General features: G+C 36.2%; 1 protein-coding gene and 1 long non-coding RNA gene across 3 annotated transcripts in view; one reads left to right on the top strand and one right to left on the bottom strand.

Moving 5' to 3' along the window:
* The window catches only part of GTPBP10 (GTP binding protein 10), a 43,676-nt gene extending 31,186 nt beyond the window's left edge, over positions 1 to 12,490 (top strand). For both annotated transcript variants that reach the window (XM_032761126.2, XM_032761128.2), the window contains exons 7-10: positions 2,653 to 2,760; positions 3,280 to 3,357; positions 8,192 to 8,315; positions 10,125 to 12,490. In XM_032761126.2, coding sequence (XP_032617017.1) covers positions 2,653 to 2,760; positions 3,280 to 3,357; positions 8,192 to 8,315; positions 10,125 to 10,387 — 573 coding nt within the window. In that variant the 3' untranslated portion in view covers positions 10,388 to 12,490. The remainder of the gene's footprint in view (positions 1 to 2,652; positions 2,761 to 3,279; positions 3,358 to 8,191; positions 8,316 to 10,124) is intronic.
* The window catches only part of LOC131380743 (uncharacterized), an 83,626-nt gene that overhangs the window by 39,837 nt on the left and 18,843 nt on the right, over positions 1 to 24,946 (bottom strand). Inside the window, exon 2 of the long non-coding RNA XR_009208899.1 lies at positions 16,843 to 17,013. This is a non-coding gene — a long non-coding RNA (uncharacterized LOC131380743). The remainder of the gene's footprint in view (positions 1 to 16,842; positions 17,014 to 24,946) is intronic.

The following is a 24,946-nucleotide window of genomic DNA, read 5'->3' as shown; positions in this document are numbered from 1 at the left end:
ATGTACAATCTAGTAGTTGTGCTCCTTAGCATTTACCCATGTACATTGAAAAGTTATGCACACACATAAGTCTGCACATGGATGCTTATAGCAGCTTTATTTGTAATTACCAAACCTTAGCCAAGATATCTTTCAGTCAGTGAATGGGTACATAAACTGTGATATATATTCAGACAGTGGATTATTATTCAGCTCTAAAAAGAACTGGGCTATCAAGCCTCAAAAAGACCTAGGGGAACCTTAAATGCATATTACTAAGTGAGAGAAGCCAATCTGAAAAGACTGTGATACTGTATGATTCCAACTATATGACATTCTGAATAAGGCAAAGCTGTGGAGACAGTAAAAAAAAAAATCAATGATTTCCAGGGTTAGGGAGGAAGGAGAGATGAATAGGCAGAGTACAGAGAACTTTTAGGGTACACTATAAAGTATGATACATATAGTAAAGTATGATACTATATAATATTACAGCAACATTGTGTTGCTGTAATGGTAGACACAGTATACATTTGTTAAAATGTATAGAATGTACAGCACCAAGAATGCAACAATGTAAAGTATAGACTTTGGGTGCTAAGGATGCATCAATATAGGTTCATACAGTTTTATGACATAATTTAAAGAAACATTAAAAAATTATTCGGTTATAATAGTAATATAACAGTAAAACATAAAACTTCCATTATAATATAGAATGTTAACTGTAAGTAGAATTATATTAAATATAGGATAATATGAATATATAGAACAATATTTAGAGGAAAAGAGAACATTGTTTATACCTAATTTTTAAGGGAAATCAGTAGAGGAAATTTCAGGACATGAGACTTCTGTTGTGCATCCTGCTTTGTCAGCTTCCTTTAAGACCCTGAATTATTTATCTACGCTGGGCAGGGGATGTCAAGTACTGCCTCTCATTTCTTTATTGCACTTCAGAATTATCTGGGTGGTCTAAGAACAGCAATGATAAGTGATGCTTAGGCCCCAGAGATTTGAAACTAAATCTCTTGGGGGTAGGCCCTGGGCATTTGTAGCTTCTAAGAGTTCCCTATGTGATTATGATGCACAGTGAGGTTTGAAAAGCACAAGTGTGGCTGGGCGTGGTGGCTTACACCTGTAATCCCAGCACGTTGGGAGGTCAAGGCGGGCATATCACGAGGTCAGGAGATTGAGACTATCCTGGCCAACACGGTGAAACCCTGTCTCTACTAAAAATAAAAATTAAAAAAACTTAGATGGGTGTGGTGGTGGGCGCCTGTAGTCCCAGCTACTCCAGAGGCTGAGGCGGGAGAATGGTGTGAACCTGGGAGGTGGAGCTTGCAGTAAGCCGAGATTGCCCCACTCCACTCCAGCCTGGGCGACAGAGCGAGACTCTCTCAAAAAAAGAAAAGAAAAGCACAAGTGTAAAATGATGGTTAATAATGATTATTCCCTCTAAAAGGAGTCTAGGAAACTGTATTCGTTTATTAGGTTGGTACAAAAGTAACTGTGGTTTTGGCCGTTAAAAGTAACGGCCAAAAGTAGGAGAAAGTAGGAGAGCCACAACTACAACTGGGGTTTGTCGAGTGCTGTTTCACGTGACTGATCTTACTTGAATACTGGCACAAAATGAGATGATGACAAGGTGACAAGGAAGCATGCTCAGGTGAATGAACTTCTAGATGATAGAACTCTGCTCCTCATGTAATGCCATGAGATTTGCTTAAGTATAAACAGTAACGACCTACAACAATGTGAAGCATTAACAAACATGGCACTGCAAAGAACAGGTGAGGAGAATCACACCTCTATTAATGTAGTAAAGTCTATTAAAAGCAATGCCAAAACCACAGTTACTTTTACACCAACCTAATACTTTGTAAGAATGGTTGATAATCCTGCTAGTATAATATGAAAAGAAAAGGAACAATGGTGCCAAATAAATAATTACAAATTGAGTTTAAAATACAGAGCTGTACCTGGTATATGTCTGCTGCATTAATATCCTAGTAGATTTTTATGAATTCGGAGTGTAAAGGTTGAAATTCTGTGAAAAGTTCATATTGGACAATACCATTTAGGAAATTATAAATAAATTTTAAACTAGGGGTTAGTGTGGTGGCTTACGCCTGTAATCCCAGAACTTTGGGAGGCTAAGGTGAGACGATCACTTGAGGATAGGAGTTTGAGAGCAGCCTGCGCAAGATAGCGAGACCCTGTCTCTACAAAAATTTTTTTAGTTAACTGGGCATGGCAGTACACACCTGGAGTCTTAGCTACTTGGGAGACTGAGTTGGGAACATGGCTTGAGCCCAGGAGTTGGAGGCTACAGTGAGCTATGGTCACACCACTGCACTCCAGCCTGGGTGACAGAGCAAGATCCTGTCTCTAAAATAATAATAATAAATAAATAAACAAATGTTAAACTAATCTGTAAAATTCCTAGATTATTAGATTTTAGTAAATACGGGACTCTAATGTCTGATAAAAGATTTTAATTCTTAATACTGTACATTAATTTTACTTTTATACTTGGCTTTTCAAAGATGCAGTGGTAATCATAAGTTAGGAACTGTTTATATTTGAAATATCTTGAAATTTTTGGGATGTAATTGAACTTGTGGTTTTCATACATTTTCCTTTTTCATTAACCATTTAACTTTGTGTTAGATATCAGTAGCTGATCTTCCGGGTTTAATAGAAGGAGCACATATGAACAAAGGAATGGGCCACAAATTCCTCAAGCATATAGAAAGAACTAGACAACTACTTTTTGTTGTAAGTCATATGTATACTAATGTGATATTCAAATAAATTGAAAACCAATGAATTTAGTTTTTCTAGAATTTTTTTATAAATAAGAAAGTGGTAGCATATGTTACTCCACTAAGTCTTTTATAATATGGGGATGGAAGTGACATTGTTTACTGTATCATATGTAAGTTTGGCCTTACTTGCCAACATGTATTTCCTTAAGATTTCCAACATACTACCATATTATATAGTATCATAGTATCTCTTTCATTCTTCACTGATGATGCTAGAGTTATATATGAGATTGTCTTCATGCAAATTGTCTTATCCTAGTTTTTTTATTTTATTAATGACTAATTTTATGAGAATAATGAAAAGTTATCTTAACACCTCGATTTCTGTTACTTATTTTGAATTACTAAATGACAAGTAGAGTATAGAGAAACTGTTTTTAGCTTGAGAGAGTAAAACATTTTAAAACATAGAAATGTATAGCTATTCTTCTTATGTTAAAGGCTGTCTCTTTCCTTCTCTTTTTTTTAGGTTGATATTTCTGGATTTCAGCTTTCTTCTCACACTCAATACAGAACAGCTTTTGAAACCATAATACTGCTTACAAAAGTAGGTTTTCTGTTTTACTGTGTTCTATATTTGGTCTAATATGTGGGAATGTAAGACTATATGAAATAACATAATTACAGTCTATACATATTCCGTCTTTAAAGCTTTGATGACAGTTAAAGAATTACTTAAACTTGTTGTCTCCAGTTCCTCTACATTCATTTACTCCTCAAACTACTGCAATGGATAAAACACTCCTGGGCTTCCAAATCCCCATTACATACTTCCAAGATTTTTATCTTGCTTCAGCTTTGGCACGTTGTCTAATTCTTCTTGTTTCTCATTCTTAGTTTTGTGACCCGTAATCTTCTGGTTCTATTTCTACTCTTACACTATTTCTCAGTCTACTTTTTAGGCTCTTTTTTCTCATCCTTTAAGTAACATTATTCAGAGTTCTGTCCTAACCTTATTTTCTATCTTACCCACTCCCGTTGCTTTAGTTACAATTAATAATATTGATGACTGCCAGATCTGTAGCTGATATCTAGATCTTTTCATTGTTCTTTCTTTTTTTTTTTTTTTTTTGAGACAGAGTCTTGCTCTGTCTGCCAGGCTGTAGTGCAGTGGCACGATCTCGGCTCTCTCTGTCTCCTGGGCTCAAGTGATTCTCCTGCCTCAGCCTCCCAAGTAGCTGGGATTACAAGCGTGTGCTACCACGCCCGGCTAATTTTTGTATTTTTAGTAGAGACGGGGTTTCACCATGTTGGCCAGGCTGGTCTCGAACGCCTGACCTCAGGTAATCCACCCACCTCGGCCTCCCAAAGTGTTGGGATTACAGGTGTGGGCCACCACACCTGGCCTTTGTTGTTCTTTAGACCAAATGCCCATTGGACATCTTCGATTGGATGTCCCATTAGTCACTTAATATGGATAAAAGTAAACTTTTAAGAAACTTTTCAGCCATCCCCATAAATTAGTAAATGTGTAAGCTATGATATACTGATTCTTCTGACCACCTACACAAGCCCTGTCAGTTTTTTATCCTAAATCTCTCTGAAATCCATCCTCTTGTCTTCATCTACACTGTTACAATCATCAACCCTTCTTACTGGAATATTGAATCTGGTCCTTTCCAGTCTCCCTGTGTCCTGCCTTGCTTCTCTCCAGTCCATTTTTTATATGGCAGCTAGAGTGATCTTTGTAAAAGCACCAAGCTGATGCTGATGTTCCCTGCCTAAAACACTTCGATGGACCCCCATAGCTGTTAGGTTAAAGTCTAACCTGAGCATGATTTATGAAATCTGCAAATTTGGGCCCCTACCTAGCAGTCCTCCTCCGTAACCCTCTCCCCTAGATGCTATATTTCAGCCATGTGATTTCTCTCTAAGACAACATGGTGTTTGCTTTACCTCCAGGATTTTATAGATCCTATTTCATTTGCCACTTTTTGTCTATAATGAATAATATTGCTGTGAACATTTGTGTGCAGGTTTTTGTATAGACATGTTTTCATTTCTCTTGGATATATACTTAGGAGTGGAATTGCTGGATCAGATAGTAATGCTTTGTTTAACATTTTGAGGAACTGCCAAACTATTCTGAATTGGTAGCATCATTGTGCCATTTTACAGTCCCACCATCAGTGTATGTTCCAATTTTTCCACATGAATGTCAACACTTGTTATTGTCTGTCATTTTTACTTTAGTCATCCTAGTGGGAGTGCAGTGGTATTTTGTTACAGTTCTTATTTGCATTTCTCTTAAGATTAATGATGCTAAGAATCCTTTTATGTGCTTATTAGGCATTTCTGTGTCTTTGGAGAAAAGTCTGTTCAGATTCTGTGTGCATTACTATTTGTATTACTTGTCTTTTAATTGCTGAGTTGTAAGCATGTTTTATATTTTTGGAAATAAGTCCCTTCTCCTTTTTTTTTTTTTTTTTTTTGAGACAGAGTCTCGCTCTGTCGCCTGGGCTGGAGTGCGGTGGCACAATCTCAGCTGAATGCAACCCCCGCCTTCCGAGTTCAAGTGATTCTCCAGCCTCAGCCTCCCGAGTATCTGGGATTACAGGCATGTGCCACCATGCCCATCCAATTTTTGTATTTTTAGTAGAAACAGAGTTTCACCATGTTGGCCAGGCTGGTCTTGAACTCCTGACCTCAGGTGATCCACCCACCTGGCTTCCCAGAGTGCTGGGATTACAGACGTGAGCCACCATGCCCAGCTGGAAATTAAGTCCCTTCTAAGATACATAATTTGAAAATATTTTCTCCCCTTCTGTGACTTGTCTTTTCACTTTTTCAGTGTATTTTTTGTGTATTCTTTGTGGCACAAAACTATTATTTATTTATTTAATTTTCCAGTTTTATTAAAGTGTAACTGACATAAAAATTGTGTATACTTAAAGTGTACAAGTGATATTTGGATATATGTATACCTTGTGAGATGATTAAATCAAGCTAATTAGCATGATCCATCATCTTACATACTATTTTTTGTGTGTTGAGAACATTTAAAATCTGTTTTAGCAATTTTCAAATATATAATACATTAACTATAGTCATCATACTGTAAAATAGATCTCCAGGGCTTATTCGTCCTATTTAACTGAATCTTTGTTCCCATTTGACCAACACCCCTCCATCTTCCTCCACCAAGCACCGTGGCAACCACCATTTTCTCTGCTACTATGAATTCAACCTTTTAAGATTCCACATATAAGTGGGATTATGCAGTATTTTTTTTTCTGTGCTTGGCTTATTTCACTTAGCATAGTGTTCTCCAGGTTCATCCATGTTGTAATAAATGACAAAATTTTCTTTTTTTAAGGCTGAGTAGTATTCAGTTGTGTTTGTGTATACCACATTTTCATTATTCATCCATTGATGGACAATGAGGTTGATTCCATGTCTTGGTTATTGTGAATAATGTTTCAGTAAAAATGGGAATGCAGAGATCTCTTTGACATACTGATTTTATTTCCTTTGGATATATACCCAGAAGTGGGATTGCTGGATCATATGGTAGTTCTATTTTTAATTTTTTGAGAAATCTTTATACTGCTTTTTACAATGGCTGTACTAATTTACATTCCCACTTAACGGTGTTCAAGGGTTCCTCTTTCTCCATATCCTTGACAACACTTGTTATCTTTTGTCTTTTTGATAATAGCCATCCTTCCAAGTGTGAGGAGCTATCTCATTGTGGTTTTCCTTTTCATTTCCCTAATGATCAGTGATGTTGAACATTTTTTCATACACATGTTGGTCATTTGTTTGTCGTTGAGAAATGTCAATTCAGGTTCTTTATCCATTTTTAAATCAGGTTTATATTACCCAAAGTGATATACAGATTCAGCACAATCCATATCAAAATTCTAATGGCATTTTTCACAGAAATAGAAAATAAATCTTAAAATTTGTATGGAACGACAAAAGACCCAAAGTGATATACAGATTCAGCACAATCCATATCAAAATTCTAATGGCATTTTTCACAGAAATAGAAAATAAATCTTAAAATTTGTATGGAACGACAAAAGACCCTGAATAGCCAAAGCAATCTTGAGCAAAAGGAACACAGCTGGAAGCTTCACACTACCTAATTTCAAAACCTACTACAAAGCTATCATAATGAAAACAGCATGGTACTGGCATAACAATAGACACATGAACCAATGGAACAGAATCCAGAGCTCAGAATTAAATCCATGCATTTACAATTAATTTTCAACAAAGGTACCTAGAACACACAGTAAGGAAAGGACAGTTTTCTTCATCAATAAGTGATACTGAGAAAACTGAATATCCACATGCAGAGAAATGAAATTAGATCCTTACTTCACACCATATATAAAAAGTTGATTAAAGACTTAAAGCCTGAAACCATAAAACCACTAGAAGAAAACAGAGAAGTTCCATAATATTTGTCTGAGCAATGATTTTTTTTAATGTGACCCCAAAGCACAGGCAACAAAAAGAAAAATAGACAAGTAGGATTACATCAAACTAAAAAGCTTCTGCACAGCAAAAGGAACAGTCAGCAGAGTGAAGAGGCAACCAAGGAAATGGGAGAAAATATTTGTAAATCATATATCTGATAAGTGGTTGATATCCAAAACATAAGGAAGCAAAACTACTCTCAATAGCAAGAAAACAACCCAAAATTTTTAATTTTCATGAAATTCCATTTGTTTCATTCTTTTCTTTCCTTTTTTAAAATTAAACTAAAATTTTGTGTAGAGATGGGGTCTTGCTATGTTGTCAAGGCTTGTCTTGAACTCCTGGGCCCAAGCGATGCTCCTACTTCAGCCTCCTAAAGTGCTGAGATTACAGGCATGAGCCACCATGCCCAGTCTTACATATTTATTTATTTTTATTACAAACAGGGCTTCGCTGTCTCATGTAGGCTAGAGTGCAGGCATGATCCTAGCTCATTGTAGCCTCAAACTCATGGTGGCCTTAAGCAGTCTTCTGCCTTTTATCTATTCTTTTACTTGTGCTTTTCATGTTCTATCTAAGAAACAGTTGTTTAATCCAAGGTAACAAAGATTTATTCCTAAGTACATTTACTTTTTCCAAGAATACTACAGGTATAACATTCATTGATCATTACTGACTTCTGAATTTTTTCTGTGTAAAGTCCAGATACCCATATTTGACTCTAGACACAAAATTACAGCTGTCTCTAGGATATCATTTAAGCTAAAACATACTAACACATGACCTAACCAGAGTCATTTTCTGGAATTCTTCCTTTTGTTTTCTGTTGTTAGGATTTATTGCATTTCAGTGATGTGAATGGGTTTTAGATCACCTGGGTCATTAATTACCAAATAAGTAGTTTATACAGAAACCAGTACTAAAATTATTGGGTTTTCTCTTTTGATTTAAAGGAGTTGGAATTGTACAAAGAGGAACTTCAGACAAAACCTGCACTCTTGGCAGTTAATAAAATGGACTTGCCAGATGCCCAAGATAAGTTCCATGAATTGATGAGCCAGCTCCAGAATCCTAAAGGTAAACCTATGTATTCATTTAACTTTAATTTAAAGAATAATTACAAGGTACAGAGAATGCTGTTATAATCAGTGGAAAACTGGCAGTTTCTGCTCTTAAAAGTCAAGTTTGAAGAAAGAATATACAAAACATGTAAATAACATTGTAACATAATAATTATCAAATTCTAGAATGTTTGATATGGACAGTAAATTAAAGGAGACAAAAGAAAGATTAATTTGAACTAAAAAGGTCAGGCTTCATGAAGAATAAAACTTAAATTGGACCCATAAAGCATATGTGGGATTTGAATAAAAGGAGGAAAAAGTCAGCATCTCCCTGTGAAGTCTTTCACTTTCATGATATACTTCACAAGCTCTTCATTCCTCTAGTACTATACATCAGAAAATTAAAAACAGAACTAAGAAGTTCTAAAGAAGTATGTTTCTTGGCAAAACTAACTCTATAGGTTTCTGAAGAGGATGAGTCTTCTGAAAAGAACTTCATTTTTCCTGTGTATGTGTGACACAAAAATAGAAGCTGTGACTCCAAAATGATTTATTTGTCTGGAATTTACTTCCTGGACTATATGTAAAGTAACTTAAAGGGATTCTCCACAGTTTTGAATATTGACATTTGCAGAACACCTTCTATCCTATGGCAATGGTGGTTTCATTCAGAGTCTAGTAGAGAACTTCATGCACAAATGAGGAAAACTAGGGTGTATGGTATGTGGCTAACATGTTTTTCAATAATATGTCTCTGTTTTTATTCTTGGTAACAATTGTGGGAAAATAGATTATAGTATACTAAGACTGTGAAACAGCACCAGAAGGTCCTTTCGTCTCAAAAATCTTTCCCCTGTGTAATCTATATGTTGGAGCTGTCCTTGAGTTAATAAACTACTCATGGGATATAAATATTCTCTGATACTAAATAGCCTTCATTCCTAATGACATTTGCTTTATATGGTCATTAGTTCTGTTTGCTAGTTGATCTTGCAGAGAAGGGAATTTTCAGAGGAAATACCGAAAGTGGGGGTGACTCAGAAGTCCGTAGCTGTTCTGACATACCGTGAAATAAAATATAGGCCCTTTAGTGATAATCCTGAGTTATCCTCTCTGGACTTTCTTCGGGGCCTTTGAATCTCAGAAAGCAAGCTCCATGTTGTCTTCTCCACCAATCTGTTTCAGTCCAGCCTTTCTAGTTCATATCAGTTAATCCATCCAATCAGTATGCCATCTCCCCAGCCAAACAGTATGCCGTGGTGACACGGAAGAGGTAAAAGTAATATAACAGTTGTTAGCCCTTGTGGGGTGATAGATTGGACTCATCTGAAATTGTCTTCCCTTGAATTCTCTATAATCCCTCTTCAGTTTTTGTATGGATCCTAGCATCATTGATGATAAACCTATACTTTGGGGAAGTTAAAGGTCTCCAGTGTACTGAGGCCAAGTAGAATGTCTCAAATTATAAATGATGTTATTATTTTTACAGAAAGTGTCTAAAGAGAATCAATGCTGCCTTGCCTTATTTAACCTTCCCACACAAAATTTATTACTTCCTTAAGTAAGTCATTTTTGTGATTCATCTTCTACTCATACTTAGTTTGGTTTAAAATATATTTATCTAACAAGTATATTATGTGTCAAGAACCTTACCATAATCAATAGTAAAATCCAAAGGCTCTGAGAACTTATTAGAAAAGGTGAAAAAAGGCATGAAAAATGCTGGTTTTGGTTCCCTGCTTCACAAATCAAACCATTAACACGGTTTTAACTAACTTTCAAAAACAATGGAAATCAGCTTAGTTTGTGTTCTTTCTTTTAGATTTTCTGCATTTATTTGGAAAAAACATGATTCCAGAGAGGACTGTAGAGTTCCAACATATCATCCCCATATCTGCAGTTACTGGAGAAGGAATCGAAGAATTAAAGAATTGTATAAGAAAGTCACTGGATGAACAGGCCAACCAGGAAAATGATGCACATCATAAGAAACAACTGCTTAATTTGTGGATTTCTGATACAATATCTTCTAGTGAGCCACCATCAAAGCATGCTGTTACTACTTCCAAAATGGATATAATTTAAATATATTAAAAATGGTATTGATGGAATAGTATTTAATGCTTAAAAACAAGGAAATCCTTTCGTCTGTGACAACCTAGAGGACATGTTAAGTAAAATAAGCCAGGCTTAGAAAGACAAATACTGCATAATCTCACTTACATGTGGAATCTTAAAAAGTTGAACTCATAGAAGGAGAGAATAGAATGGTGGTTATCAAGGGCTGATGGGGCAGTGGAGGATTGAGGAGATGTTGGTCAAAATATACAAAATTTCAGTTAGACAAGGCAACTGAGTTCAAGAAATCTGTTGTACAGCTTGGTGACTGTAATTAACAACAATGTATTTTGAAAGTCACTGAGTAAATTTTAAGTGGTTTTTCCAAAAAAGCACATAAGGTAATGCACGTTAATTAGCTATATTGAGCCATTCCACAATGTATAGATATTTCAAAACATGTTACACATGATAAATCCAGTTTTTCTACGTCATTTTTTAAAATTATATTTAATTTTTTTATTTTGAAAGTTTTTTCACAGATCTTTTTTTAGTATTATTACCTTCTGATATATGTGTCATTATTGAAGAACCATACCTTTAAAGTTATTATTTTGTAATTAAGTATGTCCACAGTAAAAAATAACCAGTGGCCAGCCATGGTGGCTCATGCCTGTAATCCCAGCACTTTCGGAGGCCAAGGAGGGCAGATCACTTGAGGTCAGGAGTTCAAGACCAGCCTGGCCAACATGGTGAAACCCCATCTCTACTAAAAATATAAAAAATTAGCCAGGCATAGTGGCGCATGCCTGTTGCTGTCCCAGCTACTCTAGCGGCTAAGGCAGGAGAACCCTGGAATGCAGGAGGTGGAGGATACAGTGAACCCGAGGTGGCGCCACTGCACTCCAGCCTGGGTGACAGAGCTAGACTCCATCTCAAAAAAAAAAAAGAACTAAAAAATTATTTACAAGTTTATGGCCAGCCCACCTGTAATAACATTCTCTGATGTTCCTTTACTTAGGTTGTCCCCATTGAGATCATTTTTTAAATTTATGTAGAAGGATTCTCTAGATTATTATTAGAATGAGCAATTCAGTTTTGTTTGTTTTTTGAGCCTGTCTTGTACCTGGTTGCACTAAATATATAATAGTTATTTTTTGTGGAGACCTTAAAACCCTAAATTTGAACACATGTTCAGTGATAATAAAGATAGAAACTAGAAGATAGATGTTTGTGATTTGAGCTTTTGGAAAATTTTCGTTTCTTATAGTATTTTTTCCTGAATTGGAGGAGACTGATCTATATGTTTCATTTTTCTTTTGTCCTAGTCTATTTCACTTTCTTTTGTCCTAATCTATTTAATTTCCCACTTTCTTATTTTAGTAAAGAGAGAATAAATAGAAAGTGCAGGCCAGGCATGGTGGTGCAGGCCGGACATAGCAGCACAGGCCTGTAATCCTAGCACTTCCGGAGGCCAAGGCAGGAGGATTGCTTGAGCCCAGGACTTCATGCCTGAGCAACATAGCAAGACCCTGGCTCTCTATAAAATGCAAACTTTAATATTATCAACAATCAATATATTATAAGAGATTGCAATTTCTAAATTTCTACCTGAGTGTTTCACAAATACAAATTGGACATTTTCCCTTTAAATGAGTTTTATTATAAAATGTACATATTGATTGTAAAAACAAAAAATTCAAATAGTACAAAAGCATATAAGTAACTAATAAAAGCTCCCTTTCTGCATTAGGCCGCTCAGTTCTTCCCAGGGAAAATGATTAATAGTTTACGTTCTTGTGGAAATTTTTTATGTATAAATTTTTACCCAAATGAATTCATTATATAAATTTTTTCCAACTTAATGTTTTTTTACAAAATAGTAGCAAGTTAATGAGCTTTAAAAAATTGTACTTCAGGCCAGGCCCGGTGGCTCACGCCTGTAATCTCAGCACTTTGGGAGGCTGAGGCAGGGAGACCACTTGAGGTCAGGAGTTCAAGACCAGCCTGGCCAACATGGCGAAAACCCATCTCTACTAAAATACAAAAATCAGCTGAGCATGGTGGTGCATGTCTGTAATCCCAGCTACTTGGGAGGCTGAGGCAGGAGAATCGCTTGAACCCGGGAGGCGGAGGTTGCAGTGAGCTGAGATCGTGCCAGTGCACTCCAGCCTGGACCAGCTACTTGGGAGGCTGAGGCAGGAGAATCGCTTGAACCCGGGAGGCGGAGGTTGCAGTGAGCTGAGATCGTGCCAGTGCACTCCAGCCTGGAGGACAAGAGGGAGACTTCCTCTCAAAAAAAAAAAAAAAATTGTACTTCAAAAAATTATTCTTCAATGCTATTTTTAAATTACTAGAAATTATTTTGGAATTTAATGTTGCATACAGCCTGAGATATGGCTATTCATCCTTTTGTAAAGTATTAAAGAAAAATAATGCATTGTTCTCAGCTTAAATTTTCTTCTGATTTGACAATGTGAGTGACGTTTTCCCAGTATTATTTCACTTACATTTGTTTTATTTTCTGTTCCTCCTACCTCTCATTCCAGTCCCCAAACTGGCTTTTCTTGTATTTTCTTTTTTCATCATTGCTCATGTATTTATTGAGTGTCTCGCCTGTATCAGGCACTGTCCAAGGTGCTCTATGTACCATGTTGAAGAGAACAAACAGGACCTAGTGCCCTTGTATATCTTGCTTTTGATGACAGAAACTGCAGGGGATTGGAATAGCCTCTTTACAAGAAAAGAATAAGAGTGAGGAAAAGCGTTTGGAATTTATAGTGATCACAGTGACCAGGTTTTGTATTGGGTATGTTTTACATTTGTAACTTCAGTGCTATTTTTTTTAAGCTCCATTATTTTCTAAATGTAAACAAGTAGCAATGTAAGGACAATTTCATCAGGTGAATGTCAGAAGTACTGGCACCATAATCTCATTTTGCGCTGTGGCAAAGGGTAGTAGATGTTTGTTCAGGATTATTTGCGCTGTCAGTAGTTCCCAGGGTGCCACTCCATGACTAACCAAAACATTTTATTACGTGACTCACTAAGATGTTCAATTCATTAGTATTTTCTGGTTACTGAAAGTGTACTCTATGTACCTTTTTTTGACCTTTGATTTTTATTCTGATGGAGAAAATCAGATTCCTTTTTTATCTTATAAAAAATAATTTTGAAACAAAGACTTATTTTGAAGTAACTCTTTTAACATTTTCTCAGATGCATTTTATTTTGTCCTTAAGTAAGACTTTTCATTTTTACCTTTCAGAATGCAATTTTCAAAATACATGCTTTTTTGAAACACTTATTATATTACTGAATAACCAGAGTTAAATTCAATGTATAGCAAATTTTTACAAAGTCCCAGTAGTTCTTGCAGAGCTTTCTATAATATCAGATTTATTTACCATCATGAAATATAAGTTTATACAGTATTAAGTATATTGTACTATGAAGTTGGGTCTGTGCACTGAAAAATTCCAAAATACCTATTATGTTGTGCTTTTTGTGATATATATTCATATTATTATTTGTCATAGCAAGATGAACTTTTTTTAAAATGGTAAACATGCATTAGTTACATAATCAGGAAAAAAGTCATCTTTTATAATGAGAAAAATTAGGTCAAGGATATTTCATTTCAGGTTTTATCCAATTAGATTCCTTGTAAAGTTATGTGTTTTCTTTTATCTTAGTGCTTATTTGCTTTGCAAGGATGGAGGTTAGAGATTCCTTTCAGTAGTTAATGAAAGCTATAGACTTGTCTTGCCGAAAAATGTACATAAACACATAAGATATTTTCCAAGCAGTTTCACAATGTTTGCAAAGTTCAGATTGAAAACCCAGTTTTACAAATCCCATCTAGAAATTTGCATTATCATTAAGATATATTAAAAATAATTTTTCAAAGCAACAGCACATGTGCACTTTAAAACTGTAGCTTAAAAATAAAAATTAGCAATAATATAACTTGTGTAAACCTACACAAAAGATATCTTATTGCAAAAATATGACATTTTGTTTAAAGACCAAATAGTGAATTTAATGCATATATTTAAATCCTTAATAGTATCTCAAATCTGGTTTAAATCTGTCTCTACTTACAGAATAGAAAGTGAAACAAATCCAGAAATCTTGTTTGAGTACATGATCTGTGCTAGTAATCATATCTAAAGTGGTAATGTTACCATATGCTGGGTACTGGCCTGAGTAAATCACATATTTTAACTTATTTAAACACTGCACTGTATTGCCTGCTAGCGATGTCATTTTTTTAAAGTTGGGTGGTGAATACATGAGTTGTTTTTTAAACTCTTTGGGGAGCCTAAAAAATTTGAATTTTTTTTTTTTTTTTTTTTTTTTTTTTTTTTAGACGGAGTCTTGCTCTGTTGCCAGGCTGCAGTGCAGTGACATTATCTTGGCTCACTGCAGCCTCTGGCTCCCTGGTTCAAGCAATTCTCCTGCCTCAGCCTCCCGAGCAGCTGAGATTACAGGCATGCACCACCACGTCCAGCTAATTTTTGTATTTTTAGTAGAGACGGGATTTCACCATGTTGGCCAGGATGGGAAAATTTTTTAAAAGACATTTATTAAAGAAAAAAAAGTCTATGCCTTATCAAAGTTTATAACTCAAGAATTAATGAGATGAAGAGTGGACAAAAAGTGTTGGCAGATAACATGCATAATTTTAATTGCAAAGTTAAGCAGTGAAAAATAAACCTTTTTTTCTTAAAGAGATATTTCATATCTGTTTTATTTATTCTTTTTAGAGACAGGGTCTCTCTGCGGAGTGCTGTGGCATGATTATAGCCCTCTGCAGCCTCAATCTTCTGGGCTCAAGTTATCCTCCTGCCTCATCCTCCCAAGTAGCTACGACTACAAGTGTGCGCCACCATACCTGGCTAATTTTTAAAAATTATTTTGTAGAGACAGGGTCTTACTATGTTGCCCAGAGTGGTCTTGAACTCCCAGCCTCATGGAATCCTCCCGCTTCAGTCTCTGAAAGTGCTAGGATTATAGGCATGAGCCATTTATGCCCAGCCAGTTTTCTTTTTTCTGATTGGAGCTTGGCAAGTAGAGGGAAATGTATTAGGGAAATAGCTTTAGTTTTGAGTGGGTGTCAGTGGCCAGCTGAAGAAAAAGCAAAATGAAATAGGTAGTATAAATGAGAAAGGGAGAGAGGGAAGAAGAAAAAAATATGGATGTTGGAAAGTTGTTGTATGTCTCTCTGGATAGCTCAGTTGGCTTTTGTAAGCATGAAAAAGCCAGGGACAATTTCAACTACCATTTCTGACCATCATCAACCACAAATTTTAGGCAATTTGTTAGAATTTTTAAAAAATGTTCTTAATAGTTGTTGGGTACCTGGAAGATTTCAGAGAAAGTAATCACCTTGGTATATATTATTAATGTGTTTATAATAGAAATTAAATTCTTTGGGATGTACAGATAAGATACTAAGCTATGTGAAGCATAGCTGTTGTCCAAGTCATGTGCCTTTGAAATACTTGGAATTTGAAGAACAGGACATGCAGCTTATGTTATAACTAATTTGCAAGCAATATATGGCAAGATAGTATTTTCCTATCTGAATTCTGAGTGCACTGAAAGTTGAAAGCAAAGGACAAAAGCTTCCTTTGTTCATGGCCCATATTCCATTATATTTTTCTGAAACTGCCAATATTTTCGGATCGGTACTTTCATTGTTTTAGTTGGTTACCAAATACTATTACTGGTATTATTTCTATATAAAAGGCTTTAAGAAGACTGTAGTATGATTTTCTTAAGAAAAAAGACATGATTATAAGCTAAAATATGCCTTCAGTTTTGTGTGCTACAAATTGAGGGAGATTGAGAATATTTTAAATCAAGGGCAGACATTGAGTAAAAGCTTATGACTTTGGATGGATTTGAAACATGATTAAATAACAGAGTAAATAAAAGCCCCTAGTCAAGTGAATTCTAATGGGGGAAATAAGAGGACTATATAAAAATTGAACCTCTGTTTTGAAAACGAATCTTTCCAGGAAGTGGTACCACTCTGGGGTCAAGAGAAATTGTAAGAACAATAAAATGAGCACAGATGACCTTCCTTTCCTATAAAAATATGAACCAGAAAACTCCCCCATGATTTCCTCATGTTACTTAGAATAGTGTGTATTTCAGAACTTTTCCATTTAATATTTTTGGACCACAGTTAACTATAAATAACTGAAACTGAGAATGGGGGAAAGGGATGCTTAAAACCTTGGATAGTACCAAACCCTATATATATTATGTTTTTTTCTATATATACACAGCTATGATAAAGTTCGTAAATGAGGCACAGTAAGAGATTAAAGATATTGGACCAATTATAACAATATATTGTAATAAAAGCTATGTTAATATGGTCTCCCTCTCGAAATACTGATTATGTGAGATGATAAAATGCCTACATGATAAGGTCATGTGAGGTGAATGACGTAGGCATTGTAACGTACCTGGTGTTAGGCTACTGCTGACCTTCTGTCAATACCTCAGGAGAATATTTTGCTTTGATGATCCTGGATCATCGAGCTATGTTGTCAGGAGCAGATGATATCTATATCCATGGTGAATGGGAGGGTAGCGTATACAACGTGGATACGCTGGACAAAGAGATGATTCACCTCCTGGCAGGATGGAATGAGATTTCCTCGTGTTATTTAGAATAGTGTGTATTTCTGAACTTTTCCATTTAATATTTTTGGACCACAGTTGACTGTAAGTAACAAACTGAGGATGGGGGGGAACGGAGGACTACAGTAAATCCAAGTTTATAATACCTCATCAAAAACTCAACATAAAAGTTTCTATTTAAAACTGCAAAAAAAAATTAGTGGTGATGGTAGGAGCGGGTAGTAGGCATGAAAAGAGACAAAGATTTAAAACACCTTAATGCAGTTACAGGCAAAAGCCTTTACTTATCCTATTAATTGGCCAATTCTTTTGTAAATCCTCTTCACTCTCTTCCTTCCCCCTCTTCACTAAGTAGCTTTATTCAAGAATCTTAGAAGCAAATGTGCTATCAAATTTGATGGCGCACTACAAATCTCTAACAGTTTGTAAAGTGACATCTCACTGTTTAATTTACTCAGAACTTTCTTCCTTTATTACTTTGCTAGGGCTGCTGTAACAAAGTACAGCACACTAGGTGGCTTAAACAACAGAAATTTATTATCTCACATTTCTTGAGCCTGGAAATCCAAGATCAAGGTGTTGGCAGGACCGATTGCATCTGAGAGCCATGAGAGAGAATCCGGTTCATGCCTCTAGTCTAGCTTCTGGTGATTTGGAACCAGTTTTTGGCATATCTTGTCTTATAGAAGCATCATCCCAGTCTCTGCCTTCATCTGTACATGGTGTTCTCTTTGTGTGTGTGGTTGTCACCAAATTTACCCTTTTTACAAGGACACCAGTCAGATTAGGTCCCACCCTAATGACGTTTTAACTTGATTACCTCTATAAAGACATTATCTCCAAATAAGGTTGGATTCTGAGGTAATGTTGATTAGGACTTCAACATACAGTTTTTGAGGGATACATAAAACTTAACACTTCCCTATTTGATGTGGTTTGAATGCTCCCTCCAAATCTCATGTAGAAATGTGATTCCCAGTGTTGGAGTTGGGCCCTGGTGGGAGGCGATCAGATCATGGGGGCAAATCCTTCATGAATGGCTCAGCACTATCCCCTTGGTGATGAATGAATTCTTGCTCAGTTTACATGAGATCCGGTTGTTTAAAAGAATCTGGGACTTACCCTTCTATCTCTTGTTCCCACTCTCACCATGTAACATGCTGGCTCCGTGTCAGCTTCCAGCATGATTGTAAGCTTCCTGAGGCCTCGCCAGAAGCAGATGCCAGCACTGTGCTTTGTATAAAGCCTGCAGAAGCCCAGCCTCAGATTTTTTTAATAGTAATTCAAGAACAGACTCACTATTTTTCCCCTTTTCACTTCTCAACTAATAGTGATAATATACCTTGCAATTACATTTTCCAATTTTGCAATTAATAGATAATGTTGTTTTTTTATTTCACAGGTTTTTTCTGAAAAAGTATATGGCGAGTAATTTTTATGAATCTGTATTGAATTTCAGTCATAGACTTGGAAATGCTCTGGTGAGATATGACTAAAAAAAGGGAACAGTATCTGCAAGTTAGTTTACATTTTGGAGTCTATGAATTGTATAAAGCTTAGAGAAGACACAAATATTCAGAGAAGGGTGAATGTATATAAGATTTGGGTTAAAAGAATAGTGTAAGGCCATTCCAAGTTCAGGAATACCTGACATGTGCATTTAGAGTAAGTCTTAGAGACAGAAATCTAAAATAAGGAGATTGGCCTGAGTTTATAGAGTTCTGAGCAATGACAGCAACCTTTTAAGAAGGTCCACCACTTAATACTTCTTGATTTGGGGCACATTAATTACCCTGTATCTCAGTTTCTCTGCTGGTAATGTGGAGTTATTGGAATTAAATAATCTGTGAAAGCCCACTGCTTAGTATGTAATAAGGTTTTCTGTTTTAAATTTAAAATAATAGGCTGGGTGCCATGGCTCACACCTGCAACCACGGCACTTTGGGACGCCAAGGCGGGCAGATCACTTGAGGTCAGGAGTTTGAGACCAGCCTGGCCAACATGGTAAAATCTTATCTCTACTAAAAATACAAAAATTAGCCAGGCATGGTGGCACACACCTGTAATCCCAGCTACTCAGTAGACTGAGGCAGGAGAATTGCTTGAACCTGGAAGCAGAGGTTGCTGTGAGCCAAGATTGTGCCACTAAACTCCAGCCTGGGTGACAGAGCAAGACTCTGTCTCAAAACAAAACAAAACAAAAATGTTAAATAATAATAAATTATTGGGTTTTCTAATATTTTAAATTCGCCATTACTTATGGAAATTTTTGCACCTACCTTGATCTAAGGAGGTGAGGCCTTGAATAAAATTATGATAATTATTTGTAGTGAATAAAGGGCAAGTGGGTATTTCAAAGGAAGAATCAAAAGAATGTTTCCTCAGTAACTGACACTAATGAGTTGGAGATATGTGAGCTCTCTGACCAAGAATTAAAAGTAGTAGTTTTGAAGAAACTCAGGGATCTCCGAGATAACACAGAAAAGCAATTCAGAAACTTATCAAATGTAACAAAGATTTAAATGTTAAGCAAATCTTGGAGCTGAGAAATACATTGGCTAAACTGAAAAATTCAGCAGAGTGGATCAAGCAGAAGAATCAGTGAACTCTGGCTAGTTGAAAATACACAGAGGAGAAAAAAGAAAACAGTGAAAAGCCATGAAAATCACCTTTTGGGAGTAAAGATATCCGAGGGGAAAAAATCACCTAGAAGATATAGAAAATTACCCCCAAAGACCAAATCTAAGAATTATTGGTGTTCAAGAGGGAGTTGAGCAAGAGCAGGGATAGAAAACTTATTCAAAGAAATAATAACAAAACTTGAGAAAGAGATAAATATCCAGGTACCGGAAGGTTAGGGAACAGCAAACAGATTCAATGCAAAAAAGATTACCACAAGGCATTAATAATCAAACTCAAAGGTCAAGGACAAAGAGAATCCTAAAAGCAGCAAAATAAAATAAGCAAATAACATAAAGGAGTTCCAGTTCATCTGGCAACAGACTTCTCAACAGAAACCATATAGACCAGGAGGGAGTGCAATGACATTTTCAAAGTGCTGAAAGAAAAAAAACCTGCCATCCAAGTATACTGGAACTAGAAGTAATCCTTCAAATATGAAGGAGATATATGTCCTTTCCCAGAATACCACCAAATCCATCTTACAAGAAATGCTGCCGGGCGCGGTGGTTCACGCCTGTAATCCCAGAGCTTTGGAAGGCTGAGGCGGGTGGATCACGAGATCAGGGGATCGAGACCATCCTGAGTAACACGGTGAAACCCCGTCTCTACTAAAAATACAAAAAGTTAGCCAGGCGTGGTGGCAGGCACCTGTAGTCCCAGCTACTCGGGTGGCTGAGGCAGAAGAATGGCGTGAACCCGGGAGGCAGAGCTTGCAGTGGGCCGAGATCATGCCACTGCACTCCAGCCTGGGCTACAGAGCAAGACTCCGTCTCAAAAAAAAAAAAAAAAAAAAAAATGCTGAGGGAAGTTCTGCAAAGAACACTAACCATGCAGAAAAAAAATCCAACACATTTGAAGATATAAAATCCACTGGTAAAATTAAGTACACAGATAAATCCAGAATATGCTAGTATTGTAATTATGGTGTGCAATTTATTTATAACTCTAGTATAAAGCCCAAAACTCAACTCTATCAAAAACAATAATAGCTACAGCAACCTGTTAAGAGGTAGGTAATATAAAAATAGGTAAATTGAGATAACTAAAAGTCAAAATATATGGGACATGGAGTTAAAGTGTACAAGTTTTTTTTCACTTTTGTTGAAATCTAAGTTGTCATCTCCTTAAAATAACCTTTTTTTGTGAGCCTCATGGTAATCTCACACAACAACCTATAATAGATTTATTAAAAATGAAAAGCAACTAATTAAAACATACAATGAGAGAAAATCATTTAACCATAAAGGAAGACAGGAAGAAAGAAAGAGAGGACTTACGAAACAACCAGAAAACAAGCAAAAAAAATGGCAGTACGTATCAAATAATAACTCTGAATGTAAATAGATTCAATTTTCCAATGAAAAGGCATAGAGGGGCTGAATGGATATAAAACAAAGTATACGCTGCCACTTCACCTGTGAGGACACACATGGTGAAAGTGATGGGGTGGAAAAAGATATTCCATGTAGCTGGAAACCAAAAAAGAAGAAGAGTAGCTATACTTAAATCACATAAAATTGACTACAAATAAAAGACTGAAAAGAGACAAAGAAGGTCACTATATAATGATAAAGAGATCAATTCAGCAAGAGGATATAACGTTAAAAATATCTGCACCCAACGCCGGAGGTCCCAAATATATAAAGCAAACATTAATAGATCTAAAGGGAGAAATGGACAACAATACAATAATAGTAGGGGACTGTAACTCCCCACTCTCAGTAATGAACAGATCATCCAGACAGAAAATCAGCAAAGCAACATTGGAGTGAAACTGCAAATTAGGCCGAAAAATGTATCTGATGAAGCAATATTGGCTGCCCTGGAGCCTCCAGAACTGAAAAAGAGCTGCAAGTGTGTGCTGCTATGAACATCTTTCCAGAGCCTTTTCTGCACAGCTGGTATTGGCATCATACCAAAAGTAGTGTTTATCAAACTAGAGATTAAAAATCAAAATTCATTTTTGTGATAATGACAAATGCCCTGGACTTACACACATGCACTCGTGTGAGACAAGGCCCATAGGTATCCCCACCTTCCCTCTCCCAGTACTAGTTAATTTTGAGTAATTGCGTATTGTCAGAAAAGTGATCAGTATTAGTTTTTGTTTTGTTGTTCCAAAAAAAATTTTATTTTTTAATTTAATTTTTTGTTTAAAAGCAAGGCATGCTGTGTTGACTCAGTAACAGACTAATTTGAATTGTTAAAACTGCTCCCTGGTTCTATTCTGGAGAGTAATCTGGGACATTTTAGTGAGTTTTTCCCCCTCTTTTTTGGGAGGGGGAGTATAGGTGGGGTTTGATTTTTAGTCTTGTTTATTTTAATTAACCAATGGACAGCCCTTAAGGGGAGGAGGACAGATTGATTCCACATTCCACTTTTTAGATCTCATTTAGAAAACATGTTCTCAATCTAGTGCTCTTAGGAAGAAGTATAGTAAATGCTTCATTTAATAATGTGCTTCTTTCTGAAAGTTGCCTTTTCTCTCTACCCTTGAATAGATCCAGTATTTGATGATACTCATGAAAGTGCGTGGAACCTGTCTTGTCCCTCCTCTTTTCTAGTATGCACTATATATGTGACTGTGACATTCAAAGACATTTATTTGCCATTTCCTGATTTGGGGGAAAATTAATTCCTAACTTCTTTCACTAATAAATGAAGAAAAGTATTACACCTTTGAAATACACTTAACTGGATTAAATATGTAATTTTTTTTTTTTTTTTTTGTGATGAAGTCTCACTACGTTGCCAGGCTGGAGTGCAGTGGCACAATCTTGGCTCACTGCAACCTCTGCCTCCCGGATTCCAGCAATTTTCCTGCCTCAGCCTCACCAGTAGCTGGGACTACAGGTGCATGCCACCATGCCCGCTAAATTTTGTATTTTTAGTAGAGATGGGGTTTCACTATGTTGGCCAGGATGGTCTCAATCTCTTGACCTCATGATCGGCCTGCCTCGGCCTCCCAGAATATGTATTTTAAAATAAATTTTTCCCTGTCAGTCATTGTCTTATATCCTTAGCATAGATTTGCAACTCAGTAGTATATTTTATCCCTAGAATGAAGCTGGAGACCTGGTATGTACAGGAAATATGAGAGGTGGTGCTAGAAGACAGACATCTATGGAATGATCCACATCCTTTCAAGTTATGAGAATGAAGGCCTACTTCATTAAGAAGCTGGGGGTGAAGTGAGGGTGAGAACACTTAACAACATTGGGACCAGTCAGGGAATCCCCTTATTTCTGTTTCACATATGAGGAACCCTAGAGCAGCTAGATGAGGCTCTCTAGTTTAATAAAATCATGGAAAGAGTCTTATGAAGGCTCTTCATAAGTGTTAACAGGGATTTATCAGCTTATTTTTGTTGCAGTTCCCAATTTCTAAAAATGTTTAGGTAATCTTTTCCTTTCCCCAATCCTAATTCTTATAGATTCATTAGTGTTGAACCAATGCTTTCTCACGTCTCAACTCTTTATATATGCATTCTTTTCAGATGTATTACATTAAAAAAGCCCTACACACACACACACACACACACACACACACACACGACTGAACCATGAAGAAATAGCCTCAATAAACCAATAATCAGTAAAAAAAAAAGTCTCCCATCAATAAATAAAAAATAAGCCCAGGACCTGATGGCTTCACTGCTGAATTCTACTCAACATTTCAAGAACTAACACCAATTCTACTCAAACTCTTCAAGAAGATTGAAGACGAGAGAAAACATCCAAACCCATTTTATGAAGCCAGAATGACTGTGATACCAAAACCAGACAAGGACAGAATGAAACAAGAAAACTACAGGCCAATATCACTAATGAACATACATGTAAAAATTCTCAACAAATTTTGAGATACTAGCAAACCAAATTCAACAATATGTTAAAGACTGGGTGCAGTGGCTCACGCCTGTAATCCCAGCACTTTGGGAGGCTGAGGCAGGAAGATCACTTGAGGTCAGGAGTTCAAGCCTAGCCTGGTCAACATGGCAAAAACCCATCTCTACTAAAATACAAAAATCAGATGGGCATGGTGGTGTATGCCTGTAATCCCAGCTACTCAGGAGGCTAAGGCAGGAGAACCGCTTGAACCAGGGAGGCTGAGGTTGCAATGAGCCAAGATCATGCCACTGCACTCCAGCCTGGGTGACAGAGCAAGACTCTTTCTCAAACAAAACATTATAAAGATCACTCACCATAATCAAGTGGGATTCATTACAGGGATGCAAGGATGGTTCAACATATGCAAATCAATAAATGTGATATATCACATTAACAGAACCAAGAACAAAAACCATATGATTATTTAAATAGATGCTAAACAAGCACTTGATAAAATCCACATCCCTTTTTGATAAAAAAAACCCTCATCAAATTGGGTATAGAAGGAACATACCTCAAAATAATAAAGGCCACGTATGACAAACCCATAGCTAACATCATACTGAACAGCGAAATACTGAAGGCCTTTCCTCTAAGATCTAGAACATGACAAGGATTCCCACTTTCACCACTTTTATTCAATATAGTACTGGAAGTCCTAGCCAGAGCAATTATGCAAAAGAAAGAAAGAGCATCTAAACTGGAAAGGAAGAAGTCGAATTAGCCTTGTTTACAGATGACATGATGTTTTACTTAGAAAAATCCACCAAAAAACTATTAGAACTGATAAACAAATTTAGTAAAGATGCAAGATACAAAATTAACATACAAAATCAGTAGCATGTATATATGCCAAAAGCAAACAATCAAAAAAGAAATCAAGAATGGAATTTTATTTATAATAGCTCCAAAGAATATAAAACACCTAGCAATTAATTTAACCAAAGATGTGAAAGATCCATACAAGGAAAACTATAAAACACTGATGAAAGAAATTGAAGAGGACACACAAAAAATAGAAAGATATTCCATGTTCATGGATTGAAAAATTAATATTGTGAACATGACACTAACCTTGGCTCTTGACAAATTCAGTGCAATCCCTATCAAAATACTAATGACATTTTTCACAGAAATTTTAAAAAATTCTAAAATATATATGAAACCATGAAAGACCCTGAATAGCCAAAGCAATCCTGAGCAAAAAGACCGCAGCTGGAGATATCATGCTACCTGACTTCAAAATTTACTATAAAGGCATGGTAATCAACACAGCATGGTACTGGCTTAAAAAACAGACACAGAGGCCAATGGAACAGAATAAAGAACCCAGATTTAAACCCATGCATTTACA

Source organism: Hylobates moloch, unplaced genomic scaffold (assembly GCF_009828535.3).
Source record: "Hylobates moloch isolate HMO894 unplaced genomic scaffold, HMol_V3 SCAFFOLD_1, whole genome shotgun sequence".
Lineage (NCBI taxonomy): Eukaryota > Metazoa > Chordata > Mammalia > Primates > Hylobatidae > Hylobates > Hylobates moloch.
The sequence above is the reverse complement of the archived record's forward strand: the minus strand, read 5'-3'. Positions and strand labels throughout refer to the sequence as shown.